This window comes from Trichechus manatus, unplaced genomic scaffold (assembly GCF_000243295.1).
Source record: "Trichechus manatus latirostris isolate Lorelei unplaced genomic scaffold, TriManLat1.0 scaffold00073, whole genome shotgun sequence".
NCBI lineage: Eukaryota > Metazoa > Chordata > Mammalia > Sirenia > Trichechidae > Trichechus > Trichechus manatus.
Genome location: NW_004444009.1, coordinates 510,008 through 535,590, shown reverse-complemented (window position 1 = coordinate 535,590; position 25,583 = coordinate 510,008). Strand labels below are relative to the sequence as shown.

At 38.9% G+C, this 25,583-nt stretch overlaps 2 protein-coding genes across 2 annotated transcripts in view; one reads left to right on the top strand and one right to left on the bottom strand.

Annotated features, from left to right (window-relative positions):
- Positions 1-1,773, bottom strand: part of PDZK1 (PDZ domain containing 1) — a 70,285-nt gene extending 68,512 nt beyond the window's left edge. Inside the window, exon 1 of the mRNA XM_023734842.1 lies at positions 976-1,773. The gene's annotated coding sequence lies outside the window, so the exon portion shown is untranslated. The remainder of the gene's footprint in view (positions 1-975) is intronic.
- On the top strand, positions 244-25,583 carry CD160 (CD160 molecule). The gene is made up of 5 exons (XM_023734843.1): positions 244-285; positions 14,408-14,550; positions 15,116-15,439; positions 19,644-19,781; positions 22,216-25,583. The coding sequence occupies exons 2-5, from the start codon at positions 14,469-14,471 to the stop codon at positions 22,221-22,223; spliced, it is 552 nt and encodes a 183-aa protein (XP_023590611.1). The 5' UTR covers positions 244-285; positions 14,408-14,468; the 3' UTR covers positions 22,224-25,583.

Here is a 25,583-nt window from a genome sequence, read left to right as displayed (position 1 = left end):
GAAAGCAATGGAGGAGGATGTGGAGGAGAGAGGAGAAAAAAATCCACAGTGGGGGTGGAGGAGAGAGTGGGAGTGGTGGAACCAGGAAGACCCCTGACTGCTAAAAACCCATTCTGTGGTTTTGAAAGACCATCTATATTAGTAGTGAAGGTATGAGCAATGACGGAAGTGGGGAGATGAGGTTTTAACAAGACCAAATAACAATCTGAGGGCTGAGAACTCATTCAAAGAGCTTGTATCAGAGCCCCCAGCCTGAGAGCAGAAAAGAAGAACTTCTGTGCTGAGGTAAAGAGGCCTGCTGAGGGCTGGGGACCTGGGGTCCAGGAGGAGGAATGAGACCATTGACAGGACTGCCAGGCAAGAACAGGCTTCCAGTGAGGTTCCTGAGAAACCTGTTTCTTGAAGAGAAATGTCCATTGCCCTCAGGAGCCTGGGGTGGGAGGGGGCAGGAGTACTACTTGTGCCGGCTGGGCTGGCATGCTCACTCTTCTCCAGCAGCATTCAGGGACACTGGGCCTATCCTCACTTTCGTCAAATGGGAGAGAGCCACACTGTGTCCATGGGTTGCTACGAGTTGGAATCCACTTGATGGCAATGGGTTTTGGTTTTCATGGTGTCCCTGGGAGGGAGATCCAGGTGAACTCCCTGAAGTGTCTTCTCCTGACCGAACTGCAATCCCTTAAATCAAAAAACACCCATTGCCATCGAGTTGATTCTGACTCATAGCAACCTTGTAGGACAGAGTAGAACTGCCCTGCAGGGTTTCCAAGGAGCAGCTGATGGATTCAAACTGCCGACCTTTTGGTTAGCAGCCAAACGCTTAAGCACTGTGCCATCAGGGCTCCTGCAATCTCTTATGCTACTCGAAATCCTCCAGGATATTTTCTTTTGTTCCGTCTCATGGGGCATGAATGACAATGGGTAAGGGTTTTTTATAAATAAAAAGGAGACAGAGAGTTCTTGGGGGAAAGTTACCAAGGTCTGGATCACATCCACAGCTGCAGCCTTCTTGGCCTGGCCTGGCTAGGAGCTGTGAGGCATCTCTGAGGGAACTTCAGGTCTCTGAGGATGTGCTCCAATGGTGACGCAAAAAACAGAGACTTCTGGCCACTGGCACGTTTATGGTAGAGTAAACCTGGGAATTCCAGGGTAAAATTAATGGTTTAGAGATAATTTTTCCAAGTTCCAAAGTTGTTGTGCACTTTTAGTTGGAGACTTTTGGCTTAGGAATCAGGAGACTTTTGGATGCCTCAATCTCCCCAGTTGCAAAAGGAGCCTGATCTTCAGGGGTTCTTAACTGGGGATGCATGGGCCTCCACGAGGTCCATGAATAGATTCATTCATTGGATTCATTAATCTGGGAGAAAAATTACATCTTTAATTTTCATCAATCTCTGATTGAAATTTAGCATTTGTTTCAATTGTGAATATAGGCCACAAACCACAATAGAATTTGCCATTAACTAAAATCACAAATATTTTCAAATCACATTACAGTTATTACAGATTTCTCAAAATGTCATTTATGCTTATCACTACTACAAAATTACAATAGCTCTTAGGCTGGATGCTAAAGAAGCGTATGTATTACTCTATCACACATTCTTCTAATACCTTGACAACTGTTTTAATGTAATTTTTCTTTGTTATCCTATGTATTTTATTTTATTAATTTTTAAATATTATTCTGAGAAGGGGATCCATATGCTTCACCACATGACAAAAGGGGGTCCATGACCCATGAAAGGTTAAGAAGCCCTGCTACAGTGGGTTGAGAGGGGTCCCACTGGGGAGCCTGGGAACAGCAGACAAGTATTCCAAGTGGCTCCTGGCCTAACTTCTGTTTACCTACAAGTCTGGTTCTATTTTAGGGAAGTTCAGGTTATGGAATATGAAAGGAAATAGCCACCTTCACAGTTACAAATGGGATCCTACCTCAGGGCCTGGGGCATCTTTTTCAGTTTTGTGGGAGATAGGTGTACAGAGAGGTATGGGAAGAGCTGAGAGCTAATCTTCCAGCTCCTCTGAGAGGTTAGATACGGGCTTTGGTGGCAGAGAGAATGGAGACTTCTTCTTACAATTTTGTCCTCACCAGTGATAGTCCCATACTCCTCACAAAACCCTGGGCAAAGCTTTAACCCCCACAACAGTCCATGAGGGAATTTTAAACAGAAGAAAGGTGAGGATGAGCAAGGTAAAGTAATGGGCCCACATCACGCACAGTAGTAATTGTCGAAGCTTGGATTTTAATTTAAACCCAGGAGTCCACAAGACTCCAGGACCACCTCACCACGCCACCTCCTCCTTAGAGGGGGGGCGCTCACTGGTCTACTGAGATCTGCTGCCAAACTGCCTCCCCGCCCTGAGAGTCCCTAGGCCTAGGCAGCCAGCGCACTTCAAGGAAGACTGCCAGCCAATCTGCACCCTCATCCCACCTAATGCCCGCTTCGGGGCTCGCCACGTTTACTGGGAGGGGAGACCTGCCCCAGGCACATGATGCGCCTAGAAAGTTAACAAAATACCCTCCCCCAGTTATTGAGGGCCAGTTGCTGCTGTGGTACAGGCTGCGTTCCCGGGACCCACCAGACCCAATCTCGCTCCCCCTTCACCTCCACTGAATTTAGATTTTCCCCGACTCCCCCCCATCCCCGCTCGCTACCCCCCACTCCTAGGAGGCTCAACGGCCTAAGGCTGGATTGAGGAACTGCGGGGAGCGGGCGGAGGGCTTCAGCTGGAAGGCAACACCCTCTAGCGGTCAGAGTACAGAAGCAGCGGGGCTACTCCGCCCAGCCCCGCCTGCGCTCACACCAGGGTGCTCTCTCCGCAGGGACACCAAAGTCACCCTTCCAAGAGCATCTCACCCAATAGCCCCCGATCCCCCTCTCCCCTCTACCCCTGCTGAACGGCCCACAACAGACTTACACGCTCTGCTCCAACTCAGCCCTAGGCACCGCGAAGCCAGGCCACTTCTCGGAGTGACGGGCTGCAAGAGCGCCTCTGAGCCTGTCTGCCGCTGTCTTCTTGGAAACTGTCCCTACCCCGCCCCCCTTCCATCCTGCTGCACTAGTCCCTCAGGAAACACGCCAAGAGAAGGGATCTGACCTTTCTCAACATCTCAAAGCTAGCTAATGGCAAAGCCAGGACTGGAAGCCAAATCTCCCCTGCCCACTCCCCGCGTTACTTCACCCACTAAATCTGTCAGGCACTAGCTCTCCAAAGTCGGCCTAACTCCACTGCTAGCTTGCAGCCTGCTCCAAATCCCTCATTCAGAATTTCTCTTTACCTATTCCTTGATATACCTGATGACCTTATTATTGTTCTTATCACAGTCCTTGTGTTGCAGCTGCTTGTGCATGGATAGAAGGCATGACAAACTCACAGCTGAGAGGGACAAAGAGAACTCCAAATGTTAGACCAATATAGCTTGGGTTAGAATCCTAGATCCCCCACTTACAAGCTGTGGTCTTAAGCAAGTCACAATGCCCCTCCAAGCCTTCATATGCTTAGTATGAATGATACATTTAAAAAATAGTAATAGGTCTGTGTTTCATGGGAACTAGAGACTGCATTTAAAAGGAGCAGGGGTGGTGCAGCAGACAGCAGTTGTTAAGGGTTGGCTGCTAACTGAGAAGTCAGCAGTTTGAACCCACCAGCGTCTCAGAGGGAGAAAGAACTGACGATCTGCTTCAGTAAAGATTATTACAGCCTTGGAAACCCTATGGGGCAGTTCTGTACGGTCACTATGGATGGGAATAGACTTGACGGCAACAGGTTTAGACACTGCATTTAACCACTAAGATGGTTAGCGTCTGCTGTTTTAGTCATCCTCTGTGTCCTATCGTGCCTAACACATCATAGTCGCTCAGAGTTTGTCAAATGCGCCCATTTATTAAGGGCTGAGCATAGTGCCTGGCCCAGAAGCCTATGAAATTTGCCTGTCACACAATTAGCAAGTTTTAGAACCAAGATTTGAACACACACAGTCTGGGTCCAGAATCTATGCTTTTAACCACAATTCTGGAGTGAATAGGAAGCCTGGGTGGCACAAGTGGTTTGCAATCGGCTGCTAACCTAAAGGTTGGTGATTCAGCCAAGAAAACCCTATGGAGCAGTTCTACTCTGTAACACATGAGGTTGCCACTGAGTCACTAACATCAACAACTGGACTGAATGAATGATTGCATCCTTTATTTTCCTCTTCAAATCAAATGATGCTTTTTAGCTAGATGCAAAGCATGTCTCTAGACCTTCAGTGTTTGTTTCAAGAGTCAGCAGGACCGTCTGGTGGAGACATGATGCAGCATGAAGGTGTGCCACACAGGAGAGGTAGCTTGAGGTGGAGGCTAGGGAAGCCGTATCACTGGGGGCCATATCTCCGGCTGCTGCTGGGATTTCTTATCAGGATTGTGACAAATTTATAGATAAATATAGGGAAAATAAACAATTGTCTCTATTAAGATTTTCTTTCATGTTCCTTAAGAGTACTTTATTGTTTTTATCCTAAGATTCTAATAGAAACCTGGTTACATTTTTCTGGGCATTTTGTTGCTCTTATGAATGGGATTTTTTCATCTATCATATTTTTTGACTATTAATTTTATCTAGGAAAGTTAATAATTATATGTTTATAAGTGAACACTTTGCTGAATTTTATTACATGTTAATTTATTATTTTATGCCACTTTTAATTATAATAATATTCCATATTATGGCTATGCCATAACTTATTCAATCATTCTCTTGCCAGAGTCTTCGCCTGTCTCTAGTTTTTTGGTATTATATACTATAGTGAAGTGAAAAATGTTGTACATATATCCTAGCATACTCATGTATATATAATGATAATTTTTTCTAAATATTTCCAATATTTATACCCCTTACTTCATTTTCTTGCCTAATTGAAGGACTAACACTTCCAGAACAATGTAAAAGAGATAATAGTAAACATCTTCGTCTTGCTTTCAATTTAATAGAAATTTCCTCTATTTCACCATTAAATATGATGCTGGAATTTTATTTGAGATAGTTTTCTATTTTATTGAAGAGTATTTATCCATTACAATTTTGTGTAGGACTTTATTGGGAATGAATGTTGATTTTGATCAGAAGATACCTGAACTAGTGCTATCTGGTAAGACAGTACAATTTTCTTAATTTAGTCCATGCTTATTAGACCATTTTTGGTTCTCTCTCTGAGTCAGTTTTGGTCATTTGTACTTCCACAGAAAATCGTTTATTTAAACCAGATTTTTTAACGTTTTAGCATAGAGTAATAAAAATATATACTTTATATAAAAAAAATTTTTTTTAAAACCCCACTGCCATCGAGTTGATTCTGACTCATACTTCATAATTTTTAGTCCCATTATTTCCCTTTGTTTTTCCTAATTTTCATGTTCTTCCTTTTGCCTTTTGTCAACTAGATATTTTATTATGGGTTTTTTCCCCCTAAAGGGCCATGAACTGAATGAAATTAAAAGGATGCTTAAGAGTTTGTGAGACAGAGAACAACAGGAAGACATCTCAACTGTTCTCCATTCTCCAGATCATATTCAATGGCTGGGGTTTGCTGGGGTTTACTGGGGTTTACAGATAGCTGTTCTTATCTTTATTAGCTCCTTTCTTTGGGTTTATGTTATTATTCTTTTATTATCTTCTTAAGATGGACACTTAGCTTATTAAGTTTCTGACTTTTTTCATTTCTAATATAAACATTTAAGGCAATACAGTTCCTTCTAACTCTACTTTTTATGAATCTCACAAGTGTTAATATATTTTCATTATTATTTATTTCTAACTAATTTTTAATTCCAATTATGGTTTTTTCTATGACAAAAAAGGTTATTTCCAAATGAATAGGGATTTTTCAAAAAATAAAACTTTTTATGTTTTTAACGTCCACGTCAATTGCATTATGATACTGACTCTGAAATTTTTTGAGGCTTGCTTTATTGACTAGTACATGATTAATTTTGTAATGTTCCATGTGCATTTGAAATGAATATGTATTCTCTAATAGTTAGGTGGAGAGATCTCCATATGTCTATTAGATTAACTTATTGTTATTTAAATTTTCTATATCTTTTATTTTTTTGTCTGCTTGACTTACCAATAATTGAGAAAAAGATGTTGAAATCTGGCTATTATTGTGGATGTTCCTGTAGTTCTTCCAAATTACGCTTTATATAGTTTCAGGCTATTAAGTGCATACAAGATTATAATTATTGTATTTAGTCCTAGTGAATTAAATCTTTTATTACCATTAAGTGATCCTTTCTATTTCTGAAAAGTTTTTTTTTTGCCTAATGTTAATATAGGTATGATTGCTTTCTTTTGCTTAGTGTTTAACTCACAATATTTTCCAGCCTTTTATTTTCCATCTTTCCATGTCTTTATGGTTTAGGTATTTCTCTAGTATACAGTATGTTGCTGGATTTTCATTAAATTAAATATGACAGTCTGTCTTTTAACTGGTTAGCCTATTTATATTTATATGATTGTTGATATATTTAAGTTAGAATTATTGTTTCCTTTTCCTTCTGAATGAGTACTTCCATTCCACCTCTCACATGGAATTTTATCCTAATGTATATATTTAATGCTTGAAGGTGTATTTGACAATCCCATCATACATTTCTGCAATAAAAATATATAAGTAAATTCAAATTAGATGTTTTAAATTTCCTGTGATTATAAATGTAATTTTTTTAAGCTTCCTCTTATTAATGACTGAACAAACCAATAAATTTTGGTAAACATAATACTTCAACATTTTATACAATCTTAATGTGATGAATTGGCTTTTTGAGAAAACTTGGTTGATTTATCTGTGGATGAATATTACTTCTGGCTGAAATGAGAAAAGGTTCTATATCAATTATATTTTTACTTTTCTTATAGATGTTAGTGTTGAGAGATAATGCTCACATAAATAAGTAGATGAGAATGAAATTTTTACTTGTTAATAACAATATTATTCTATTCTTTGAACTCTAAGTCATACAGCAAAAATTACATGGTGATCTATCATTCCAGGTGTGTGTGTGTGTTTTTATACACATATATATTCATATATATTCACACACATATATTCATACACATATATTCTATATTAAATTTTTTTAATTATAAAAGTATTACAGGCTCATCATAGTAAATCAAACGATTTAAAATATATAAAGAAAAACTAATACTTACCTACCTCCCCCCCATAATACACCCCTCTGGTAAACAATATAAACAATTTGCTATGCATCTTGTACTCCTTTCTCTGTGTGGTCTGTAAATAGATATAATAAAATTCTCTGACCACAATGCAATGAAACTAGAAATTTAAAACAAAAATCAAAATAAAAAGAGACTACAACCTTAAAATTATAAAACACTATCTTGGTTCAAAGGGGGAAAAAAGGAAATTACAGAATATTTAGCAAATAACAGTAAATGAAAAACACTACATTTAGAATTTACAAGGATCAGTTAAAGCAATAAATACTAAGAGGAAAATCCACTGCATTTTATATTAGCTAGCAAAAAAGAATGGAAATAAATAAATTGAGTCTCTAACTCAGGAAGTTAGAAAAGGAGAAAAACAAATAAATCTAAGGAAAGTAGAAGGAGATAATTAATAAAGTTAAATGTGGAAATCAATCAGAAAACAGAAAATGGTACAACTGATAAGTAAACCAAGAGCTGCTTAAGAAAAACAAACAATAAAATAGACAAATAATTTACTAACCTAATCAAGAAAAAAAGGGGGAGAAAGCACAAATACACAAAATAAAAAGGAAACTTAAAGAATCAAAAGATTACTTTGTTCAACTCTATGCATATAAATTATGGATAAAGCAGATAATTTTCTAAGAAAATACAATTACCAAAACTGGTTCCAGTAAAGAGAGAATACTTAGTTGATTAGTTACCAAGCAAAAAATGCAGAAAAATTATTAAAGGCCAACTTACCCTCCCCAATCCCTAGAAAAGGACATCATGTTTGTAAAGTGGAAGATCAGTGAAAACAACGGAAACCCTCCATCAGATGGACTGACACAGTGGCTGCAACAATGCGTTCAAACATACCAATGATTTTGAGGATGGCGTAGGACCAGGCAATGTTTCACTCTGTATACCTAAGGTCACTATGAGTCAGAGCTGACTCGACGGCAACTAACAAATTACCTTCCACAAGCATTAGACACAGACAGTATCACTAGAGAATTCTACTAACCTTAAAAAAAACAGATTACTCCAACGTTGTTGAAATTGTTCCAGAGCTTTAAAAAGAAGAAAAATTTCCAAATTCTTTTTGTGAAGCATAGCATTGATTCAAAAACCCAAAAAAAGTCGCACTAAAAATAAGAAAGAAATGTCTTATTTGAGAATATTGAAGCAAATGTACTAATATTGTGAAACAGAATCCAGCAACACATTAAAATAATATACTATGACCAAATGGGTTTGTTTTATTTTTAGGATTGCAAGGATTCATCATTTTTTAAAAATCTATTATCATAGATCATCATAGTGATTTATCTATAAGGAAAAAAATCATAAAATTTTAGTTCATGTTAAAGAGAATACAAAACATTGAATATTTATTCTTGATATGTTTAAAACTCTAAATAAAAATAGAAATAAATGTATATTCCCTAACATAATAAAATACATCTCATCTCCAAAGCTAACATTATAATGGAAACAGTGGAAGCATTCCCCATTAAACTCAGGAAAAAAGACAAGGATTCATTATTACCACTATTATTTAACATTTTTTGGAGGTATTAGCTAACACTATTAGACAGGAGAAAGAAATCAGAGTCCTAAAATTAGAAAAGGAAGTAATTATTATTATTTACAAATATGATTACATGACTAGGAAATCCAAGAGAATCAACCGAAAAATTATTATAAACAATGACAGAATTGAGGAAGGGAAGGTAGCTGGGTATGAAATGAATGTATAGTTATCAATAGCCTTTCATATATGAACAATAATGAAGAGTTAAAAGATACAATGAGTGACATAAAAGACAGATGAATGGTATAAAGATACAACAGTTAAGAGAGACAATGGCGAAAAGACGACATTTTCAAATAATGACAAAAAATATTGCCATTGTTAGGTGCAGTAGAGTTGTTTCCAATTCATACGAACCTTATGTACAACAGAACCAAACTGCCCAGTCCTGTGCAATCCTCACAATCATTGCTATGTTTTTCACTGACCCTCTAGTTTACCAAGTATGATGTCCTTCTTCAGGGACTGGTCCCTCCTGATAACATGTCCAAAGTATGTAGGACGAAGTCTCGCCATCCTCGCTTCCAAGGAGCACTCTGGCTGTACTTCTTCCAAGACAGACTTGTTCTTCTGGCAGTCCATGGTATATTCAAGATTCTTTGCCAACACCATAACTCAAAGGCATCAATTCTTCTGTCTTCTCTATTCATTGTCCAGCTTTCACATGAATAGGAGGTGATTAAAAATACCATGGCTTGGGTCAGGTGCACCTTAGTCCTCAAAGTAACATCTTTGCTTTTCAACACTTTAAAGAGATCTTTTGCAGCAGATCTGTCCAATGCAATATGTTGTTTGATTTCCCTGGGTGCTGACCATGGATCCAAGGAAAATTGAAATCCTTGACAAGTTCAATATTTTTTCCATTTATCACGATGGCGCTTATTGGTCCAGTTGTGAGGATTTTTGTTTGAGGTGTAATCCATATTGAAGGCTGTAGTCTTTGATCTTTATCAGTAAGTGTTTTAAGTCCTCTTCCCTTTCAGCAAGCAAGGTTGTGTCATCTGCATAATGCAGGCTGTTAATGAGCCTTCCTTCAATCCTGATGCTGAGTTCTTCATATAGTCCATCTTCTTGGATTATTATCTGCTCAGCATACAGATTGAATAAATATGTTCAAAGGATATAGCCCTGATGTACACCTTTCTTGATTTTAAACCACAGTATCCCTTTATTTTAACTATGTTTCTTGGTCTATGTACAAGTTCTACATGAGAACAATTAAGTGTTCTGAATACCCATTCTTCACAATGTTATCCGTATCTGTTATGATTCACACAATCATATGCCTTTGCGTAGTCAATAAAACACAAGTAAACATCTTTCTGGTATTCTCTGCTTTCAGCCAAGATTCATCTAACATTAGCAATGATATCCCTTGTTCTGCATCCTCTTCTGAATCTGGCTTGAATTTCTGGCAGTTCCCTGTCAATGTACTGCTGCCATTATTTTTGAATGATCTTCAGCAAAATTTTACTTGCATGTGATATTAATGATATTGTTCAATAATTTCCACATTCTATTGGACCACCTTTCTTTGGAATGGGCACAAATTGGATCTCTTCCAGTCAATTGGCCAGGTAGCTGTCTTCCAAATTTCTTGGCATAGATGGGTGAGCACTTCCAGTACTGCATCCGTTTTGTTGAAATATCTCAACTGGTATTCTGCCAATTCCTGGAGCCTTGTTTTTCGACAATGCCTTCAATGCAGCTTGGACTTCTTCCTTCAATACTATCAGTTCTTGATCATATGCTACCTCCTGAAATAGTTAAACGTCGACCAATTCTTTTCAGTACAGTGACTGTATGCATTCCTCTCATCTTCTTTTGATGCTTCCTGCATTGTTCAATATTTTGCCCATAGAATCCTTCAATATTGCAACTCAAGGCTTGAATTTTTTTCTTCAGTTCTTTCAGCTTGAGAAATGCTGAGCGTGCTCTTCCCCTTTGGTTTTCTAACTCCAGGTCTTTGCACATTTCATTATAATACTTAACCTTGTCTTCTTGAGCTGTCCTTTGAAATCGTCTTTTCAGCTCTTTTACTTCATTACTTTTTCTATTCCCTTTAGCTACTCTATGTTCAAAAGCAACTTTCAGAGTCTCTTCTGACATCCACTTTGGTCTTTTCTTTCCTGTCTTTTAATGAACTTTTGCTTTCTTCATGCATGATATCCTGATGTCATCCCACAACTCATCTGGTCTTCAGTCATTAGTGTTCAATGTGTCAAATCCATTCTTGAGATGGTATTCAAATTCAGGTGGGATATACTCAAGGTCGTATTTTGGCTCTCGCAGACTTGTTTTAATTTCCTTTAGCTTCAACTTAAGTTGCATATAAACAATTGATGGTCTGTTCTGTAGTCAGCCTCTGGCTTTGTTCTGACTGATGATATTGGCTTTTCCATCATCTCTTTCCACAGACATAGTTGATTTGATTCCTGTGTTTTCCATCTGGTGACATCCACGTCTATAGTCATCATTTATGTTGTTGAGAAAAGGTATTTGCAATGAATATCATTGGTCTTGCAAAATTCTATCATGTGATCTCTGGAGTCATTTCTATCACCAAGGTCATACACAAAACATATTAAATACTCAGAAATAATCTTAAGAAATGGAGAAGATCTTTATGAAGGTTACTTCTAAACATGGCTGAGAAACACATACACCAATACACAAGACTTAAAAAATGGAAAGGAATATAATGTTCTTGGATAAAAAGACTCAGTGTCACAAAAATTTTAATTCTCAATTCAATTTATCCCAATTAAAAAAATACCAATAGGACTTTTTCTTGGTAGTGGTGACGGGCATGGGAGGGGAAAGATTAGACAAGCTGATTATAAGAACCAGATAAAAAAATAAACAGAAAAATTCTGAATAAATAAAGAGGGAGACTAGATGTGAAAACATTCTAAATCTATGAAAAATAATTAAGACATTTTAAATATTAATAAATATAAAACTATAATTTTCTAAGAATTAAAAATGTAAATCTACTATATTTGTCAGGCACATGTATAAATAGAATGGATGTCCAGAAATAGATATGCACACACACTGTGTATAAGATAAAGGTAGCATTTCAAATCAGTGGTGAAAAGCTTTACTCTACTAAAAGTATTAGAATGACTGGTAGATAACTTGAAAAAAATTAAGTTAGATCCATACTTCTTCACATCTGCCACAAAAATAAATTCCTACAGACCAAAAATTTAAATGAAAAATTAAAAGTATTAGAAAAAACTATGGGAGAATTTTTTTCAGTCTTGGTGTGGGGAAGGCCTTTATATCATGTCACAAAACCTGACAGCCATCAAAATAAAGAACACATTGATAAATTTAATGACATGAAAATAAAAAGATTTCTGCAAAACAAAAATCACCATAAGGAAAGTTGGAAGACAAACTAGAATACTTCTACTTCCCATCACAAAGGTCTGATCTTTGAACATATAAAGGCCTCTTTCAAATCAATCTAAAAACACCACCACTACCAACAGTCCAATAGCAAAATGGGCAAAGGATATGAACAGACATTTAATAGAAAGGGAAAAACAAATGTCTCTTAAACATATGAAAATATGCTCAACCTCAGTCATGATAGAGAACTGTAAATTAAAACAACACTGAGACCATTTTCATCTCTCAAATTACCATCACATTGTTGGCACGGGTACAAGGTAACAGATAATTCTCATACATCGCTGATGAGAAAGCAAGTTGGTGCAACTTCTGTGGAGGACAGTATGGCAACATTTCTCAAAATACCAAATGCATATACCCTTTGACCTAGCAATGCCACTTCTAGAGATTTATCATGTGCAAACTGATGTATGTACAAGTTATTCATTGCAGTATGGTTTGAAAAAGAAAAGATTGGAGATAACCTAAATGTTCACATTATTTCTTATTAAGGAATCTATGTAAATAAATTCATATAAATATGAACATGTGCAGCTATTTTTAAAAAGAGAAAGTTCTTCATATACTAATATGGAATGATCTCCAGAACATATTGGTAAGTGAAAAAAATGTATGCTATCATTTGTTTTGTTTTTTTTTTTAAGGAAAAACGTGGAATTGCTTATACATACATAGAATATCTCTGACATACATAGAACATCTCCAGAAGGATCCACAAGAACCTGGCAATATGGGTTGACTCTGGGGAAGGGTATTATGTCACTGGAGGGTGGGAGTAGGAAAGAAACTTTGCTCTGTATATCCCTTTGTACTTTTTGAATTTTGAACCCTGTAACTACCTACCCAAAATATTATAAACTATAAGTGTTTAAAAATATCAAAACATATAAACACATTTAGAGAGGCTTTTAAAAAATAAAAATGTATTTATTTCATATACCCAAACCCATTGCCGTCGAGTCAATTCCAACTCATAACGACCCTTACAGGACAGAGTAGAACTGCCTCATAGGATTTCCAAGGAGCGGCTGGTGGATTCGACCTGCCAACCATTTGGTTAGCAGCCGAGCTTTTAACCACTCCGACACCAGGGTCCCATTATATTAAGTAAATTTTCCTTATGGGAAAAAGCATCATAAATAAAGTCAAGAGACAAAACAACAAATTGAGAGAAAATATTTATTAAAAAAAAAAGGCAGGTTAAAATCTCTAATATAGAAAAAGTTCCTAAAAGATGATTAAAAAAAAAAGCAAAGAACATAAACAGGCAATTCATAGAAGAGGAAATACTGTGTCCAATAAATATATGAAAAGATCCTCAACCTCACTAGTCATAGAAATGCAAAATAAAACAACAGTGAGATCTAACTTTTTGTTCATCAGACTGGCAAAAATATAAGACAGATAATATGCAGTGCTGACAAGGGCATGAGGAAATGTACATTATCAAGAATTCTTTTTTGGAGAACAATCTGATATACATAGTGGAAAAAAATTTAATGCTCTTATTTTTTGACTTAGCAATCCAACTTAAGGAAAAATGTAGCTTTTAGTCTCTCCGGGTCTCTCTTTCCCTCTTCTCCTCATACACTTCACTTGATTTACTTTCCTGTCTCACTTCCCAGCCAGGTGAACTCTCATGCCCAAACCCTCCTCCACCTCCATCAGACTCTAGCCAATGGAACAGAGAGATGGTCTAAAAGCCCCGGAATGACTTGTCTATTAGGTCCCTGTCTTAGTTTGCTGGGGCTGCCATAACAAAACACCACTAAGTAGGTGGCTTTAAAGAACAGAAATTTATTTTCTCACAGTTCTGGAAGCCAGAAGTCCAAATCAGGGTCTCAGCCTTGTTGAGTCCTTCTGGGGGTTTTGAAAGAACTTTTCCATGCCTCTCTCCTAGTTCCTGGTGGCTGCCAGCAATACTAGGCGTTCTTTGCTGCTTACAGGTGTGTCTGCCTGTTGTCACATGGTGTCTGTTTTCTGTGTTTGACTCCCTTTTTATAAAACACCACTGGGAAGGGATAGAAATTAGGACCCACCCTACTTTGGTATGACCTCACCTAACTGATAACAAAAGAAAAACCCTATTTCCAAACAAGGTCGCATTCACAAGTACAGGTATTAGGACTTTAATATATCTTTTGAGGGGACACAATTTAATCCATAACTGTTCCTCTGCGCTTTCAGGAGTGAGGTGAAGGACATCAGCGGAGTCAACATTTGCTTCAAGTTCCTGGGGCTGCTAACAATGTGCAAGACATTGATGGCACTTGGCAGAGGCTGTTTTGTCCTGGCCATCCTGCTGGCAACTGTGGACATCCAACCTGTTGGTGAGGACAGAACCCCAGAGAATTCTGGGCCCATCAGATGTGATGGACTCCATCGTTTTTTTTCTGGTGGGGAAGAAAAAACCTATTTTTCTCGACACTTGTTGTGAAAGGGTGAAAAATATAGTTTTTCTTTTTTGTTCTAACAACTATTTCCCTCCCCATCAGACATTCTGCCTCTGCTATGTGTTAGAAGTCTTGAAATCTGAGTATCAATCTAAGATTCCTTCAGGTTCTTATAGATTATATGCTTGGCAGAATGGATGCCTAATAAACATTTGTTAAAGGTACAAATGAACAAATCTATGAATAGAAGCTGTGAGTTTATTTAATCCCTTACTTCTCATTTTCCAGATGAATAAACTACTGCTTAAAGGAGTTGTTAACTTGCCTATTTGTGTAACACAGGCAGGGACAGAGCTAGAACTTGGGTTTCCTGTCTGCTGGGGTCGCTGCCAGGTCATGCTTCAGTTCTTCCTTGAAGACCTCTAGTGATAGGGAGCAGCTATGGTGGGATTCAAGGGACTCTACCTGCCTCCCATGGGTAATTTTTCCCTTCTAATTCTAGGATCCACACGTATCTCCAGCTCAATTTCCCAGAAAGGAAAGGAACTGAATTTAATCTGTACTGTGTGGCATAAGAAAGAGGCTGAGGGGTTTGTAGTGTTCTTGTGCAAGGACAGGATTAAGGACTGTTCCCCTGAGACCAGCTTGGAGCAGCTGAGACTTAAACCAGATCCTGGGACAGATGATGCCAGTGAGAGATCATCTCAGTTGGTGTTCACCATAAATCAAGTCACGCCATTGGACAATGGGACCTACCAGTGTTGTGCCAGAAGCCAGAAGCCAGATATCCACCTTCAGGGCCATTTTTTCTCCATTTTAGTCACAGGTGAGCTCCTGATAACCCTGATGCCACCACGTGGAAGTGTGAACAGGGTTGACAGCTGGAGACAGAGGTAGATATTTCAGGTCCTGGATAGGCAATCTCCTTGGGGAGAGTCCTATGCCATCACTCCCACTGGCAGATGCTGTCTTTCCTCAAAGCACACACACAAAGGTAATCTCATTCTGTCTTTAATTTAAAAAATCTGACTGGGGTAGCCATCCCATTTTTATTGAGGTAGGCTGAGTCATAGGGAGATGAAGCAACTTTTCTAATGCTACTCACTAACCAGTGCCAGTAAAAGCAAATAACCAAAAAACCAAACCCATCGCTGTCGAGTCGATTCTGACTCACAGCGGCCCTACAGAACAAAGCAGAACTGCCCCATAGGGTTTCCAAGGAGTGGCTGGTGGATTTGAACTGCTGACCTTTTAGTTAGCAGCAGAGCTCCTGATCACTGGACCACCAGGGTTCCAAAAAAGCAGAGGGGTCCAAAACTTAGGCCTCCTGACTTCCAATTCAGAGCTCTCCCCAGAGATGCCCCTTAAATATAGACACTGGCCTTCAGGTTGGGAGAGAGATGGATTTGAGATAAAATAGTTGTTTTAAGGAGAAACTAGTTGCAAGAAACAGAAACCTACTCAAGTTACCAGTGATTCAAGGCGGGGGTGGGGTGGGGTGGGGAATAAAGCAAGAAGTACAGCTGTCCCTCATGGTTCCAGTTTCTGGAATCAGAAACCAGAAAGCCAACAGGTTGCTAGTTATTGTCTCAATCTCTCGGGGACAGCAAGGGCTCTCATCTTTGCATCTCTCCTTCATTCTGTGCATGTTCCCTCTGCTCCATTACTACTCTGGCATGGCCAAAATATGGCCACTCCAGCTCCAGCTCTAAGACTCCCTCATTTACGTACCCAGCAAGGAGACTCTCCGTGTTTCTATATTCCAAGACAATACTCTGAGTCTTCAAACTTCTGAGAGAAAATTATGTTCTACCTAGAATGCTATACCCAGTCAAACTACCAATCAAATGTGAGGAAAGGCCCTGTCAGAGATGCAAAGGAGGCCCTGGGTGGCGCAAACAGCTAAGCGCTCAACTGTTAGCCGAAAGGTTGGCAGTTCAGAACCACCCAGAGGCGCCTTGGAAGACAGGCCTAGCAATCTGCTGCCTTGAAAACCCTATAGAGCAGTTCTATTCTGCACACACAGGGTCACTGTGAGTCAGAATCGACTCAATGGCAACAAACATGTGATGACTCAAAAAATTTGACTACCAAGGGATGTGTTTTAGTAAAATAAGAAAGTGATCCAGGAAACAAGGAATCTAACAAGGGTAAGGGGAGAAGGAAGTTCTAGAATGAAAAAAGGCAAAAAAAAAAAAAATTTAGTCCAGAAGAGAGCAAGAGAAAGAAGGGTCTGGAAGGAAGATCTCGAGGAGAAAATGGAACTGATAGATTATCTTTCTGAAAACTCACGACAAATGTGATGAAAGGAATTAAAGATATGGATATGGAAAACTCTGGAAGTAAAAAAAAGTAAAATAAAATCAGGTGATCATTATCTCCAGGAAAAGTACAAAGTTTTACAAAAGGAAGCATAATCATAGTATACACAACTTGACTCTGCAATAAAATTTACAGAATCCAAATAATGTAAACATTACCAATTTAACTAAAATTTGTGATAGAATTATTTTGGCAGGACACAGAGAAAGGAAGTGGGTGGAGGTATAAGAGAGCCATATCCTCATCTACTATAACAGGAAGTTGAAAGATAATGTCTAAACTTCATCATCAAGAAGTAACAACATGAGAATATTATTTAGGAATATGGCAAAACACCTCAGAGTTGAGAGTGATTGAACTTCTAGGGAATGAGCCTAGGAGGACGAAAAGACACTGCTATTATTCTTTATATGGAGACCTGGTGGCACAGTGGTTAAAGTGATCCACCGCTAACTGAAAGGTTGGTGGTGCAAAACCACCAGCGGCTCTGAGGGAGAAAGATGCAGCAGCCTGCTTTCGTAAAGATTTACAGCCTTGGAAATCCTACGGGGTCACTATGAGTCCGATCAACCGGGGTTTTTTAAAAATTACTCATTATGAACTTTTAAGCACCATCTTACTTTTTAATGTTAAGAAAAATAAATATAAAATCCTGACCCAGAGCCTTTTAACAAATGTTCTCATCATATTACTTAATTTGAATTTTCTACTTCAGTCTAGTTTGATTTATATTTTCTTCCTTGCTTCCTGGTATCTTCCCACTTGACCTATCTATAGCATTCAGCACTTTTATTAATCTCTCTCCTTCATCGAACTCTCACTGCTATTGGCTTCTGTGACTCTGTACTCCTCCCAGTTCTACCTTTCTGGCTGTTCTTTTCTCTCCTTCTCTAACCCTATTTCCTCCTCCCACCTCCCAAATATGGGCATTCCTTAAGACTCATTCCTCACGACTCCTCACCCTTTCACTTTCACTCTCTACAATCTTTCCCAAGTTCTCATCCACCTTCATGATTTAAACCAGCACCTCCTTGTAACTGACCTGCAAATCAATTTCTCCAGCTCTACCCTCTTTCCTAAGTTTTAATTTCACACTCCCACTGACAACTGGGCCCCTATCACCTGGATATCCTACCATCTCCTCAAACTCAAACCTATTCTCCTGAGACCCTTATTTCTGTCCATGAATTCTTAAAAGTCACCAGGCTCAAAATTTTGGTTCCTCCTTTCTTCTCTTCCTCCATCCAGTCAGTTATTAAGTACTACTAGTTCTTTCCCACATTTGTTCCTTTCTTTCTAACTGTGCTTTCCAGGTATTCATCACTTCACACTTAAAATATCCCAATAGCGTCCTAATGGGTGAGCCTCTTGAGATCACCGACTGTGTCTCATTTATCTTTGTATCTCCCACACCTACCTCATGGCCTGGCATTTAGCTGTTTTCTAATAAATGGTTTGTCAACTCTTAACTACTGTCTCTGCCTCCAATCCATTACTACATACTGCCACTAGACTGACCTTTCTAAAATGCTAATTTATACAGGCCAAACCACCATTCAAAGAGCTTTAATGGCTCCTCACTGTCTGTGGGATAAAGTCAAAACTACTTTAGCCTGACTTGAAGGCTCTATAAAATTTCATTCTGCTACTTGTGTGAATATTCTGTTCCAGTCAGCCTGCTCTAGTTGACGTTCCTCTATCATCCATCCAACAAATATTTATTATGCATCCCAGGTACAAGTGCTAAGCCTTGGGGACCAGAATGAGGTACGACACAGTCCTTGCTCCTTATTATCTAGTATTCACGTTCTCCTAATATGCCCTAAGTTTCTACTTGTGATGGTTCTCCCAAAAGAATACCTTTCTTCATCTTCTCAACATATTTAAGTATTAGAATCAGCACATATGAGTGCTCCCCAAATGTGGGAATAAGGTTCCTTTTGGAAGGCAAAATAAATAAGGCCAGATAGGTAACAGATTATATTAATAATGTCAGGCATTGTGCTAAGTAATACATTGATTATTTCATCTTCATGGCCTGTTGAGGTAGGTAGTATTATCTTGTGACAACTGAGGCTCAAAGATAATTTGTATAAGTTCACCCAGATAGTAAATGGTGGATAAAAATCCCGATCTATTTCAAAGCCCAAGATTTTAACTTATGCTAAACTGCTTGGCTCACTCCAGAAGACGGTTTGTAAAAAAGATTTGGGGACACCCAAGTCCAAGTGACTAAGTCATTTTTGTTGTCTCTCTGGCAAGACTTTGAGTCCCTGGGTGGCTCGACTACTAGCCAAAAGTTGGCAGTCTAAACCCACCCAGCACTGCCTCAGGAGACAGGCCTGGTAATGTGCTTCCAAAAGGTCACAGCTTTGAAAACCCTATGGAGCAGTTCTACTCTGCACACTTGGGGTCACTAAGGGTCAGAACCAACTCACGGCAACTAACAATTGGCAAGACTTTACAGTTCCTTCAGGAGCCTATTTGCATCCCCAGTGCCTGACACACAGTAGATTCTGTGTTTATTTATTGCTGCTTATGCACATCATCATCATCACCTACAAATGTCAAAGATACTTATTTGGGCATTGACTTAGGCTGGGAGGTGTCCTTGGAGATCATAAAACAGATCTTCTAAGAAGATGCAAAAGAAGGTTCTGATGATTTCTGAAACCCTTCCCTGACCCACTGATTATCTTTTGAACTAGAGACAGGAAACTACACAGTGATGGGACTGAAACACAGACAACACCCTGAGTTCAGCCATAGAGACGGTGTTCCCAGTTCAGGCTTCCTGCAAGAAGAGGCCTGGGTGATGCTGGTCACCAGCCTGGTGGCCCTTCAAGGTAAGTCCAAGAGCCTTAAGCACCCAAAGCAATCAAAGTGCTATACCTCTCACACCCTGCTTACTCTTCAGGAGGAGGAGAATGGAAAGGAAGCCCAGAGTACAAGAGGAAAATGCTCCACAAGCCCTGGCTGTGCATTCAGGAAAACATCCAACCAATCCAAGTGCAAAACTGGTCCAAAGGGACGAAAGATGTCACAGTGTCTAGAGGAAGACACATGAATCAGACTTTCCATTTGGTAGGAGGTCAGAGCTGTTAGGGAAGAAGTCCTGTAGGAGAGGCAAGTAAATAAAGCTGCCTCTATTGGTTAAGGTGCTCATCTGCTAACTAAAAGGTTAGCAGTTCGAAACCACCAGCAGCTCCACAAGAGAAAGATGTGGCAGTCTGCTGCCAGAGTTTTACAGCCTTGGAAATCCTATGGGGTCGCTATGAGTCAGAATAGACTCGATGGCAGTGATTATGTGAAGATGACCAAGGCAAGGGACAGACTTGGTCTCGAGGTGGATTTTCAACAATGCAGCTCCTCAGCAAAGTCTGATAGCCAGATTGAGGATATTAAACACTTGTAGCCGAGTCCTCTGAGCACCATCTATCAATATGGATCAGGCATTTTTCCTAATGGATAACAAAGAAATTGGAACTTGAAATGATTTGTCATTATGTTTTTGTATAATTAGTAACTGAAGCAAGATTTTGCCTGTCCTTGGCATTCCTAGTTCCATTTTACTTAAGCTTTCCTCAAAATAATCACAACTACCAGTTTGAGTGCCAACAGAATGTAAGCTCCATAAATGCAGTTAACTTTGTCTTGTTCATCCCAACAAAAAGAAACTATCAGGTACATGATGCTGTTAGGTGCTGTTGAATCAATTTCAACTTACAGTGACTGCGTGTTATGAGTAGAACTGCCCCGTAGGGTTTTCTAGGGTGTAATCTTTATGGGTAGAAGACTGCCAGGTCGTTTCTCTGATGGAGCCCCTGGGTGCACGGAGTGAGTTCAAACCTCCAACCTTTCTGTTAGCAGCTGAGCACTTAACCACTGTGCCACCAGGGCTCCTACTAGATACATAGTTGGCTCTTAATAAATTTGTCTGAAGAATTTGATGGGTTAGATGCTTTACATACAGTGATTCTAAACCTCATACAACCCTTCCAGGCAAGCATCCCTTCATTACTCATCAGGCAACAGGCACAAAGAGGTTTAAATGTTGCCAAAGTTCCCAGCAATCAATACAGGTCCTTCTCCCTCTAAACCCTTGTGCTCTCAGTAATTACCCACTATATGCAAAGCACCTCTCTCACCTCCTTCACTGCACTCCCCATTCTGAGACTGCCTCTTCCCATTTACAGAAAAACGGCCACTTAAACACTTGCTTATTCCAGCCCTTCAACTGCAAACCATCAAATGGTAACACATCTTACCTGTGATCCTTGGTAACGACCTGTCAATGTAAGCCTTATGCTAGTTTTCAGGAGACAACTGGTGAATATCAAGCAAGCAGTCTGACCCTTCAGACTTCATTTTTTACTGAAACTAATTTCCCTCAGATAGTTAGGCTACTCTGTCATCAGTAAAATAAACTGTATTTCTTCATGAAGAATAAAAACTCTAAAGAGAAGAAACGGAGTCTAGCCACACAACTTATTACCACTTACAATTTTTGACTCCCAAGTTACCCTAGGGGAAAAAAGTCTTTAAACTCTTTTACTTTTTTCAGACAGGTGAAGAGGAGAACGGACTTTTAAATCCAATGATTTGTTTTCTTCTGTATTCAATTTAAGTAGCTTCAGAAGATTACAAAAGAAAAATAAAAATTAAAGCTAAATATTTGAATAAACAAGAAAATATGCACTACACATGAGCTTCCTTTTCTTTATCCTCCTCCCCCAACTCAAGGCTTAGCAGAATTAAGACAGAGGTAATGTTTAGTAGAATAAAAAGTATACAAGTTTTCTCAGGCCCAGAAAGATCATGTAGATCAAGTTTTGCTTACACGTGAGGAAAAGGATGAGGGAGTTTCCTGGTTCTCTGTGCCTCCCTCAGCTCAGGAAACTAATTTCAGTGAGTATCCCTGTCCTATCATTGTGCCAACCATGCAGCACTCACCATACCCGGGACCTACCTTAAACATTCTGAGTGGCATCTACTTCTTCGACTGTCTGACCTTCCAGAAAAGAGAGATCAAAAGTTAGCTTCCTCCCCTACATCCATGAGGGTCAATTAAATTTGCTAAAGGTTACAACCCCAACTTCAACAATAAGACACAACACACGTTAATACATTTCTTCTTTCCTTTGCCACTCCCTCTCTAGTCCAGAGGGTTTATCAAACACATATCCCAGATCAAGTCAGACTCTTTATTACATCAGAAAGTTTGTTGCTATTCTAAATCGTGAGACAGTAATACAAAAATCTTCCTTTCTCTTTCCACAGCTTTGTAAACCTTGTGCCAGAAGAAACCAGAAAAAAAGTTACAGCAAGATAAATCGTGACTCTCTTTAGCTTTGTATCTTTCACATTACAACATACAGGGAAGAAAAAAACAAGGCACAGGGGAAAAGATATTAAATATGCAAGAATCTGGGGAATATAAGGTGGGGCAAATGAGCATACTTGACCTTCCCTCCTCACTGCCACAGCAAACCTTTCTTTCGACCTCAGTCACCAGTAAATAAAAAGACTAGCTTTAATAAAAGTGGCTGGGATACAGTTCTCACTCAAATATTGGATAAGTATATGTGTTTTTGTACCCCAGTACAACTTTTCCTCCCCCCTACACACACACAACATAGTAAAATAAATAAGCAAGCCAAACAAAATCAGAACACCATCTTTTTTTTTTTTGAAGAAATGTTTATTTAACACTGTAAAAGGAAGAGAGAGGGAACAAGCAAAGATAGGTACAAGAGGAGAGGAAGATAGCCAGACCCCACTGACTGGCTTGCACGAAAATGAGGAAACCAAGAGAGATCTTAGGGTTTGAGATCTCTTGAACATCCACACAGCACTGCTGGAGGAAGATGACGTGTACAGATCAGGTACACCACAGATTAGAACTGTCTAGCTGCAACTAAGTTCCTGATCCTAACCTGTCAACCTCTTTAATCATTTCTTTCCCTTTTTAAATAAATGCCCATAATAGTCTTTGCAGTCTTTTCTTTTCTCCTAAATCACAATACCTTTCATCCTTCTCTTTGGACAGATGACCTCTTGTCATAGTTAGCAGAGAGGAGTGGGTAGGATATTCCTGGCAAGAGGAACTACATGAATAATTTACCTGGAGCTAACCTGCAAACAATAAAAAAGAAAGACCTTTACCTGTGATCCTTGGCAAGGACTTGCCAAATGCAGGAGCTAAGGTTTATGGGAACAGAGAGAGATAAGGTTGAAAGAGGTAGGTAAGACCTTATTAGGGATGGTCTTGAACCTCAAACTAAGGAATTTGGACTTTGTGTCCTATGGTTGTTGCGGGGGGAGGGGCAACTAGGCACAGAGTGTAAGACAGGGATTCAAATCCTGACTCTGCAATGTACCAGTTCTGCGTCCTTAGGCAAATGAAATTTTGAGATGCTATTTCTGTTTACTTACTGTAAAACACGACATTGCCTATTCTAGCTTCTGTTTCAAAGGATCGTTCTGAGGACTACATAAGAGTCTGGATTTTGAACCCAGGGCCATTTGAATTCTGACTTCAAAGCTGGCTTTCTCCACTATACCACATTTCCTTCAATCTTTCGCTACGTGTTTTATGTACATTAGTTTTTTGTTTATAACTAAACTTAAAGCTCACGTAGGTAGAGATGTCTTTTGCTTCCCTTTACTATTCAAAGAATCTTCTGAAATCACTCAGCATTACATAACCACTGAAAGTCTCACAAAGAAGACACGCCCCAATTATAGCGGTGGTTTCACCCACTGTGCTATCCTAATTATAGTCCACATATAAATATCTGCATAAAGGACACATGATTACTGCCTAAACTTACCAAGAAATTCAAGAGCATTAGACTATTAGCTCTGACTTGAACTAAGCAGAATAAACAAAGCAACCATAAGTCAAAAGTCCTACTTCTAAAGAACTTTATTTATTCTGCTTATTTCAAGACTTAGTTCAACAGACATTTGAAATACTTATATTTTGGCTTTCAAAATGTACGATATAATTGATTTAAAATAAGCCTATAGATTTCCATGCATGAGTAGACAGTTTTCTGGACACATATCTTAAACCCAATTTACATGAGTGATTCACAACCCATGGGTTTTGAACCTCTGCAAGGCTCTGGGGTTATTACAAAGAAATCTGTATAAGCATTACCTTCAGTCTGAATAAACAGTATCTCTTACAAGTATGTATATACTATATTTCAACTGAATTTGGATACTGGTGTAACTAATAAGACAAACTGATCTAAAAGCATTGCTGAAATCATAGCAGCTTTTTGTAATGTATACTAAAAACGCAGTTATCATTTTGTTGAGGGGGAGTCTAATAATTTTTGGACCTTAAAAAGGGTACCTCTTATTAGAAAAAGCATAGAACCACACCTACATTACATGATTCAGACATCTAAACGTCTTAGCTGAAAGAGGAAAGACAACATACAGACTCCATTTCTGTGGATACCATCTAAGTGCAACTTGGCAACAAAACATAAAGCTTACGTGTAGACGAGCTTAAAGAGTTGATTGCCTCTAATTCCACTTGTCTGTGGCAGGTATGAAACCAAAGCTTCATAATGTCCTTTGGATCAGAGAAAGGCTCTATTTTGACCCTGGAAAATATCTCAGCTGTACACATTATATTCTATGCATTCTGTTTTAAAACCTTGAGTAGCCCTGTAGTTCCCAGCCTGAGTACTAAGATGCTGACACCGCAAGCTAAGATTCCCCTGACAATGTGATATGTTTACCACGTCAAATCTTTCCCAGAACTCCCTGCATGAGAACTTATACTGGGATTCATTTTAGAAACTCTCAATAAGAGTACTCTACTCCCTGGTCCAACCAGGCCCCAAAATCCTGTTGGTTTACTCTGGTAACAGCACTCTCAACTTTCCACTTCTCTACAAAGAGAGTTTTCCCCTAATGTCCAACTATCTAATCACCAGTCCTGCTCCTTCTCTCTTAAAGTCTGTCTTCCTTCACAGATGTCAGTGGCCTGCCTAGCTCAGCTCTAACAACCAACTGTGAAGTGCTTCCCTCCTGATTAATTTTTGTTAAGACTGATCTAATTAATTTGTATTCCTTGAGGAAACAGTACCTGGTAATCAGAGAAAGAGAAAATGAAGCATGCAGAAGATCATGAGAGAAGTCAATCTGGTATCCCTATTTATCAAGAAATTTTAACAAGTTCAATAGTAATTGTATTTGAGTTCAATTCTTTAACACAGAAGCACTACACGGATGAACACCCTTTCCTCATTTATTCTCAACGCTGAGAAATGACTGGGCTTTCACCTCCAGTGAATTCCTTCATCACAGGCCACATAAGAGGGTTCCTGTCCAAGCCAATGTAACAAAAAACTCATGAAAACACAGGCCTACAGGCATGTAAAATGAGAGAATCAGACTGTGAGGCTCTAGCCCTCCACTGTACCCATGCTCACTCTACCTCAGTGCCCAAGATATTCTTTTTTCTTCCAATGTGAAATGTGCACGTTTGTGTATGTATGAGTTCCTGATATTCAAAAATATATACCAGAAAGATGTTTACCTGTGTTTTATTGACTATGCAAAGGCATTCAACTGTGTGGATATTAACAAATTATGGACAACACTGCAAAGAATGGGAATTCCAG